At 33.2% G+C, this 9914-nt stretch overlaps 1 protein-coding gene across 1 annotated transcript; it reads right to left on the bottom strand.

The window, feature by feature from the left end:
• Nucleotides 1–517: 517 nt before the first annotated feature.
• LOC127877233 (uncharacterized) lies at nt 518–8173 on the bottom strand. The gene is made up of 5 exons (XM_052422917.1): nt 8168–8173; nt 6138–6194; nt 2056–2256; nt 1347–1583; nt 518–658 (listed from the first exon to the last, which is right to left on the bottom strand). The coding sequence occupies exons 1-5, from the start codon at nt 8171–8173 to the stop codon at nt 518–520; spliced, it is 642 nt and encodes a 213-aa protein (XP_052278877.1).
• Between the last annotated feature and the right edge of the window lie 1741 nt (nt 8174–9914).

Genomic DNA, 9914 nt, shown 5'->3' with positions numbered 1-9914 from the left:
GACTCACACATACAATGACAGACAGACAGAAAGGCCAAAAACTAATATACCCCTCTTCTACGAAAGGGACAAAAAATATTATTAACTTAAAAATAACATGTGCAATCAAAGTTATTACACATTACAACTGTCCTTATTACCTTTAAGGGTAGAGATGGCTTACTACACATGTTATTGTAAATACTCAATAGCAAAATAAAATAATTTCAGTTTATACAGTTGTAAACATAGGCACAGCTCTAGTGCATACAGTATTGTTAACTTTTACAGTATGCCTTTAACTTGCATTTCTTTTGAGCATTTGGAATGGTCTCAGTAAAACAAATTAAGTACCCGCACCTTATTGAAATACACACTACATAAAAGTTGTTCATTATTTATTTAAGAACAACATACAAATAACAAACACTAGATGATAACATTTACACTCTTGATGGTTTTAAACCGGTGTACTGTGCATATGGGTGGGGGAACTTGTCTCTTATCTTCCACACAGCACAGGCCGGGAGAGGAAGCCTTACTCCAGTGCCTTAACTCCCATGCCTCCAAAGCGTATAATAAGTGTAGGCATGAAACCTATTGGCCGCATTGTAATCATCGTCTTCTTCCCCCAGTTGTTCATCTGGGAACACAAGAATGTCTCTTCGCAGCAACCGTCCTAGAGCCAGGACACGCTCATCTAATACCAAGGTGTTGAATTCATGTAAATATATACATGAAACATTTGCTAAAAATAGGTATGAAACATAAAGCCATAAACAATGTAGTTTAAAATTAATTTGTGTACAAAGACACTAACAATCTTACCAAAACAATAAAAACGGAACTAATTGTCAACCTAATAAACAAATATGCATAAAAATGGAAAAATACAACAAGAGATGTGTTTGTCAGAAACACAATACCCCCCTATACGCTGCTTTGAAGCCATAAATTTGACCTTCAAACTTGACCTTTCACCAGCTCCATGAGATACACATGCATGCCAAATATAAAGTTGTTATCTTAAATATTGCAAAAGTTATGACCAAGGTTAAACTTTTGACGCCGCCATATATTTGACCATTGATCTTGAAGGATGACCTTGACCTTTCACCACTCAAAATATGCAGCTCCATTAGATACACATGCATGCCAAATATCAAGGTTAAAGTTTGCCACAGAATGACAGACAGACAGGCCAAAAACAATTAACCCCAGATATTTCAATCTGGGGGCATAAAAACAATATTCAGCAGATTTAAAAAATATATTATTTAGTACTGGTTTTTCATGTAGTAGCACAGCTTCTGCTTATGGAGACAGTCAGTGAGAATTAAAATGTAATAATTCAATATTTCACCTACCGGGGTGTGAGTGATGCACACTCTTTTCCCACAGCAAACACGCTCGACTGGAGTTGGCATATCCCTGCATTTGCCGCAGCTACACCAAGGCGGAGTTTGCTGACCTCCGGATGGATGGAATCCGCCTTTCGGTGCAACAGCAGGCCTCATGACGTAGAACATCAGACCTGGGTTTATCCTAACTGTCTGCACCAAACGAGCCTCCATCTCTTTCCTTGACATTGCATGGATCTCGTCCTGCAAAACAGTTATTACAAATATGTTACGCAGAATGCAAACTGGAATAATTAAAAGTGTGCCACTGTAAAAGATATTTTAGTGTTATGAAAAACTGTTACACAATCATATTTTAAAAAAGATTACAAAGCAAACATCTTTATATATGTTGGTTCACTGAATGACGCCTTTTTAGTTTTGCACTTGGTAAAAAAGTATATTTTACAAAAACACAACATTGTGGAATCCACACACTTACAAATGATGGAATGAAAGAACAACACAACTCTTGGACCTGGCTGGATATGCTTCGACTCTGAATAATTTAAGTCACGGATACATCCACTTTTTAGAATCCGCCAAGGCAATACCAAACTCGACCGTTTGACAATGTCTGGTATATTTTCTACGAATTTAAAATGAAAGTTGTACAAAAACACACACAACAGCTTTTTGATCAATTTAATAGGTTAAAAATATTAGTATACATTACCATCAATATTTGTTGTTGGTCTGGTCTATCCAATCCTCCTGCAGCCCCTGTCTCTGTCTGCCCTACTCGAGCTCTTCCTCTGCTTCCTCTGCCACGGCCTTGGGCCGCAGGCTGGCTGCGACCCCCTCCTTGCCCAACCACTCTAGCTCTTCTTCGTTCCTCTCTTAGGTCTCTCGGGCGAACGAGACTGACCAGAACTAACTACATCAGTGGTGATCTATAAATAGCAGCTTCGTTTTACATTTACGGAGCAGAATTTTATTCCATCAACATGATCAAACTTTTTCGTCCTACAAATAATATCTATCATTTACGTTTACGCTACCAAACTGGTTGAGAAAACTCGAATAATTATCGAGAGCAACCACCACCCAAACATGATTGTAAATATCTCAAATCAATGTGCACAGTTCTGAAAACAATATCCAAAATGTTTATTGACAATTCCAAAACTGAAATTCGGATGCGTAATCCGAAAATTCAATTTTAATTTTGATGGAAAAAAGCCAATTGCTGCACAGGTTGTGTGGTTCATAAAAAATTCATTTATTAAATAATAATTATACAAGTATTAACAAATCAAAGACCAATCTTATTTATTTACTGAAGATGACGAAGACATTTCGTCCACAAGCGGTTTGTAAACACAGTTGAATTTTGGAGCTTGATGACGTTATCTGCAGATTTCAGGGATAGCTTGGTCAGCAGATTTCTGGGATAGCTTGGTCAGCAGATTTCTTGGATAGCTTGCATAAATTATGCAAATGAACGCAAGCCGAATGAATCCGATCCTGACGCGAAAGCGAAAGTAGATGACATCGTGGAACGATATTTAGATGCTTAAAACTTGCCGAATATTTATATTTTAACGTGTTTACACCAATGTTACATGTTTTTAGGGTCTTCCTATTGTAAAGAACCATCGTATGGTACTTTTTGTTGTTGAAATTTTCATATAGCATAATACAGTAGCCGTATGTATTTGTGAGCGTGATAGTGACTTAAATGGTTTATTTATTCGCATAATCAGCAATACATGCTTTTGGCAAAATAAATCATATCATAAATACATATACAAAATGAGATTAAGTTCGGCTATACAGAGAATGATTGTATGCACCATTGTTATTTTTATTCCAAACGTATAGGAAAGTAAATAATAACATAGAAATAAGGTCAATAGATGATATAAATAAAACCAAACCAAAGCTACAGAAACAGGAAAAAGTATTAAAAAAAAACACAATGGTATATAGTGTGAATGAATTTTAAACAACTAAAGAGAAACAGAAGAATCAATGGCATCTTTTCGTTTTAACATTGCAAAAAAGATTTGCGATACTTTACGGATGCTTTTTACAGACTTTGTTGACTTTTTTTCTTCAAAATAATTCAATGTGTTAAATGACAGCCTTATATTGTTTTTGACCTTAGATTTCTATGAATTGGAAAAATACATAGAGGATGAAATTACGATACAATTATAGTAGTAGTACACACTCTACACTAACAATCATTGACATAAATATTGTTAAATCTCCCTCTTTCTAATTCTACGAGATGCGAACACAATCGGACTCTACTCAATTCATGCTATGTTTTTCATAATCCACATAATTCAAGTAGGTTTTAAAACTAAATTATATTTAATATGCTATAATATTAAAGCTTCCTTTTGGACAGTATAATGTCAAACCAAGTTTGAATGTAAACATCACGGACTCTTTGTTTTAGCATACAAAAAATGTAATCGATTTCATGATACCGGTGCAACCATAAATTACTTAAACAGTCAAATAATTTGAACACGAAAAAGATGACCATGATTTTTGAAAAAGAAACATTATATTATTAATAATTATATTTTCTTGAAATGTTTCAATTATGCAAAATATATCAGCATACATGATACAATTTGCAATATTATAATCATCGTCTTTAAAAAAAAAATCGGTTGTTTTTCATTACATAACTTGTCATAGTTTCATTTATATGTAATTCAAATTTCGAGCTCATACTGCTTATAATGCTTAAAACCATCGGGATTGAAAAAGCAAATGTATTTTTTTCATAAGTACACATTGCTGGATGAAGAGCGGATCTGAGATGTTTGCTTTATATTTATTAATACATTTTTCTATAACATCTAGCTTCTCACAATTTTCACAATGCTATCTTACATCGAATTTCAATTTCAACTGACATTGGTTTTATTATTTTGTTATCGATTTTTAATAGTCATGTTCACAAAGAAAATTGATGTCGAGTGCGATCGAAAAAACACTTTGACATGACAGAAAATTGACATTATTTTATTGCATTTACAAAAACGAAAATCAAAGGAAATCGCGATAGTAAAATAACATATCAGATTATATAAAACGCATTCGTCGTGCTAATATATGAACAGCGTGTTTTCAGTTGACCGAAGTCTGTTCCGGGATTGCTAGAACCCGTTGACAAGTTGGTTGCGACTTAAAGTTCGCGAACGGTAGAGATTTTACACACAAAAATAATAGTTTAGTGTGCAATTGGTGAGTCATGAAAGATATAAGGAGCGGTCTTGTCCGCTATCATCGTATCTGCCGACGCTGGTCGATATGTGTTTGCAAGCGACAGGGAAGTACCACATGGTCACCTCTGGTGTGCTTAGAATTTCGAGGTAAAATGTCGTCAGGTCTATCGCTTAATTCATCAGCACATAGTAGCGAGTATGTTTCTAAAACATTGACGATCAGTCATGAGTGAAAATGCAAAACATGTTTTACAACATCGCAATGTTTGTTATCTTTATTTGTTGATCTATTTCAAAACATATGATTGTTGTGCTTTCCCAATAACGTTCATGCTATCCAATTTTGAGTGTAATTTTATATTGCATATTATGTATCATTTTCTTAAAAAGACTTGTTTACAGATGTGTGTAGATTTTATATGTTTACTTACAAATATATATTTCCAATAGTCTTTGATAAAAACAAAAGCGAGAAAAAAAAGTTGAATTAAAAAAAGCCATAATCAGGAGTTTAACTTAAGACCTATCGAAGCCAAAGCAATATAGCTACCACTGCACCATGCTGGACGCTGCAGTATATAAGTGAATAGTAATTTATTAAACACCCTATATAAGTAACATACGTATTTCCAAAAAATCGAAATATAGGGTCACAAACGCTTTATTTACTGATTTTAAATGATGATTATCCATTGATGAACCACTAATTTTAACATTTTCCATTGCAATTACTGTTATTTGTCTTGCTTAAATATCTAGAGAATACTAGGATAGCGTTGAATACAGAGAAGTTTATGTTGCGAGGCTTAGAACGCCGGGAGCGCGAGCCTTGGTGAGCGCTTTCGGTGTTCGATCCGAATAACATAAACTTCTCTGTATTCAACGCTAATCCTAATATTCTATTTATCCCATTTGATTTTTTTTCATCGTGACATTTAACATAAATAGATCTAATAACCTTAACAATAATTTTAATTCATTCTTCAAAGCGCTTAAAATCTAACGAATCTAACCATGCATAGTGATATAAATCTACTAGTTTCGTGTAAACAAGAAGATGGCATCACATATTTTTGGAAAATGACGCAATAAATATGTCTTTTTATGACGCCATCAATCAGCTGATTCATTATACGGATGGCGAAAAATTATGTCCATTGACTAGATTTAAAGGTTGAAGGTCGTATAATTTTGAAGCTAAAGTTTTCTCGGCTCTATGTCTTATGAAAAATCATTCAGTGGTAAAGTGAAAAGTAGTCCGTTCACGCGACAGGTATATACAACAAGGTGGGAGACAGGCAAGTTTAGTTCCACAAGGTGTTATACCGTCAATGTCGTAAAAAATGGGATAAAATGTGTATAGTTGTTATCAATTTGTGACAATTGTCCTAAATATCGTCATTTTTCCAAAATGTTAACAAGTCCCTTTTAAACAATAACAAAAACAATAAAATCCTGAACGATTATTCCATTCTTATCGAGTCGTTTGATTGGTTGCTTCGATAAATAAATCAATGTGCTTATTATTCTTAGTCAAATAAATTCGACGTATTTAAAGTCTGCTTACCAACCTGCGAACGAGTTGTCTCTCATCCCTTAGCCTCACCAACATCATGCGGTGAAACTGAAATGGTAACATGTTTATTTGTACAGTTCATTAGATCTGTATCAATAGGAAAGACGTAAACGTTATTAAATATCGAATTATTGTTGTACTGTGTGTTTGAATTTATGTTGATACCCATGATACCTTTAAGATAGTTTTAAGGTATCATAGAAGTATTTTATTTATTAAGTAAAAAAAGAAGCATCAGATCAATAAGTTTAGTCTTCAGTGTTTTGTAAGGAAAGTGTCTGATTGATCAACAAAAGCATTATTATTTACTGGATTAATTGACAGTTGGGAAAAAAAGGTTAAAAAAGAATATATGCAATTTATTTAAACAACCAAAGCGACAATATCAACTAAGAAAAATAATTCAAATACATATTGTTATAAATGAATAATAATGTATTAAACTCTGAAAAACAATAAAGCGTTTGTAACGATTTTCAATTTAAATTTATTAAAATTGTGTATTACCAACATAGTATTTAAATGTTCTTGCATCGCATCTTACTTGCATCGTCTTCGTTCCGTTTCAGTTTAGGTTTTGAATATGTGTGGACTTGGGCTTTAATTGTGATATTGAACACTGTATATACTGAGTGTAATGTATTTCGAGCGAATGCTCATGTAAATCTACTTAGGAAAACGGTGGGGACTATACAACACCAATGATCCATAGCCAAGATTTAAAAAACAAGAGGGCCTGAAAGGTCCAAAGTCGCTCACCTGAGATAAAAAGAAATGACCTGTTCTTTGCAGTCCAAGATATCAATGGACCAAATGTCCTAACCAAGTTTCATGAAGAATGAACAACAAATGGCCCCTCTGCCGGCTTTTTTTTAACAGACCTGAACCATTTTTGAACTCTTCCAAGATATTTCCAAATTTCATGAAGATTGGAAAAAAAATGTGTCTTCTAGACTGTTCACATGTTTTCATTATATACTGAAGCGTTTCACCCGTCATGCCGGCTATCAAATTAAAATAAAGTCAATAATTTTAATTTTTATTTATTTATCACATACTGTGACGAGGAAAGCTACTGGGGCTCGTCTGAGCCTAGCTTGAGGCACAAGAAAAATCAACAACAACGTGACTAAACTATTGTTATTCTTTCTAAATATTTATCATTTATACTTAAGCAATAATGCAAACAATACAAACAATTCATATAGAAATACAGTTCATTAACTTTCAAAAGTTAATCATAGTTAAACCAATGTTTCAAACAATTATACACTTTCATGTCTAAACTTGGTAAACAGTTTGTGTTCAGTATGAGGCAATTCCTGTATAAAGCACTATGATAAACAAACACCCGTGATCAATATAATTGAATGCACTCAAAAACTTCACTTTCAATAAACAAATAATTAAGAACTCACTTTCATTGTATTATTCACTTAAGTCTAATGTAAGACACTTAAAGAAAACAAACAGTATAAATCCATTTCTTCGGCTTTAATAAATCACTTATAACTTGCGTTAATCACAACACACTAAGTCATTTTAATTAAAAGACTAGCTGAGATTTGTCTTTTACTAAAATAACTTTGTTCACTCAACACTTACTAAAAACACTAACTTGTTGTTGCATAAATTCACCAAGTCATGTTCTTTATTATATCACTAACTAAATATTTTCACTTAGAGAAAAAAAAACTTTGCCTTAGTTATCACTTAGTTAATAATCGCACTTAGTTAAAAGACCTCAACTGACTCCACTTACTTAACATTCCCAGTTGGTGAAACACAGTAAATCACTTACTCAATATTTTTACTTAGAGAAAAAAAAACTTAGTCACTTTGCCTTAGTTATCACTTAGTTAATAATCGCACTTAGTTAAAAGACCTAAACTAACTCCGCTGACTTAACATTCCAAGTTGGTGAAACACAGTTAATCACTAATTCAATAATTTCACTTAGAGAAAAATAAGACTTAGTCACTTTTACTATGTGAAATTTTAACTTAGAACATTAAACTCACCTCCATGATAAAACTTACAGTTGCTACACTAATCAGGTCGGGCAGGTTAGTAATTCACTAACCCCAATCTTTTAATTAGTGGACTAACTCTTTTAACTTAGAGCCAGGGGGTCTAACATTAATCTTTTACTTGCATACCCAGATGTTTCAGGTGATTAGTTCTGATGGGAAAGGCTAAAAATGTGCCAGTCTCCTGATTCTGAGGTGTAGCTGGCATACATTGCTAGTAACCTATGTAAACCACCAATCAAATGAGAGCACTGCTATTCTTAGTATCCAGGTAAAGATAAGCACTGGTAAGAAGAGATGCAGCACTTACCACTGATGTAAACTATCTGCATTCATACTTATAGAGAGTTTAAAGCATTAATTGCATTTCTTAAGAATGATCATACAATGAAAATATACCTGATCTATCATTAATAAATTTATAAGTTATTTACTATCATTTATGAATTTAAAGTTATTAAAAATTGTAATTTAAAGAATCATTATTGTAAGAATAAAAACAAAGTAAACAATTACAAGGCAGGCGTTACAATACGTATAAAGAAAACTGCCCACCCCCTGGCGGCCATGTTTTTCCAGTGATCACGACCATTTTCAAACTCGTCCGAGACATCCGCATAACTAATGTTTTGACAAAATTTCATCATGATTAGGCAAAAAATGTGACTTCTAGAGTGTTAACAAGCTTTTTTACTATATAAATATAAGGGAAAAGACCCCCTGTTTTTTTACCGATCCAAACCCATTTCGAACTCAATTGTCGTATTCCGGAAACAAATGTTCTGACCAAAGTTCATGAAGATTGGGCAAAAATGTGTCTTCCAGACTGTTCTCAAATTTTCACAATATACACATAGAGACAACTGCCCAACCCCTAGGGCAGTCCAAGATATCCATAAAATCGATGTTTAGAAAAAAAAAATGATGATTAGGCAAAAAATGTGACTTCTAGAGTGTTCATAAGCTTTTTTAACTATATAAATATAAGGAAAATGCCCCCCCCCCCTAGCGGCTATGTTTTTTTACCGATTCGAACCATTTTTCGAACTCAACCGTTAAATCTAAAAAACACATGTTCTTACCAAATTTCATTAAGATTGCACCAAACATGTGACTTCTAGAGTGTTCACATGTTTTCACTATAAACGGCTACCGGAAAAACTTTGCGAAACCGAAATTTCGCAAACTTAAGTACCCTTTTTCTTGAAGATTTGCTTATTTGTGAAAAAGTATAAGATAAAAGTCTTACTTGTGATTAATAATTGGTTATTTTTGCTTTAATATGCGTTTTCTTCACTATGAACTTTATTTGCAAAGTTGGGGTTCCATGGGATTTTTGTCTGATTTTTAGAGATTTATTCATGTTACGTTCAGAAACACTACATTTTAACAAATGATGAACAATTCTCGCGATTTTAACGCGTTAAATCGTGCATAATTTTTTTTTTAATCCCATGGGATTTTCCCATGGGATTTTTTTTCCAATGGGATTTTATTTCCCATGGGATTTTTTTACCAATGGGATTTTTTTTAGGTATAAGTTTTAAAAGCTATATAATAATAATAATAATAATAATTCATTTTTTATTCGAGCCGAATGGTGTGTATTACAGCAATTTACCAGTACAAATAAATCTCACTTGTGAAGAGAACGCTACCGTACTATACAAATAGTCTTGATAACAAGTTATATCATTTTTCGACAGAAAATGAAAACAGTATGGATATTGATGTCAGC

This window comes from Dreissena polymorpha, chromosome 4, assembly GCF_020536995.1.
Source record: "Dreissena polymorpha isolate Duluth1 chromosome 4, UMN_Dpol_1.0, whole genome shotgun sequence".
In the NCBI taxonomy this organism is placed as follows: Eukaryota; Metazoa; Mollusca; class Bivalvia; order Myida; family Dreissenidae; genus Dreissena; species Dreissena polymorpha.
Note: the sequence above shows the minus strand (reverse complement) of the source record. Positions and strands in the feature narration are given on the sequence as shown.

Bases quoted from the DNA above. Each gene is read 5' to 3' on its own strand.
- LOC127877233 (XM_052422917.1), bottom strand. The intron at 2,257-6,137 runs GTAAGCAGACTT...CCACTGATGTAG, and splicing joins GACAACTCGTTCGCAGGTTG to TTAGTTCTGGTCAGTCTCGT. The intron at 659-1,346 runs GTAGGTGAAATA...TCCTGGCTCTAG, and splicing joins TGTGCATCACTCACACCCCG to GACGGTTGCTGCGAAGAGAC.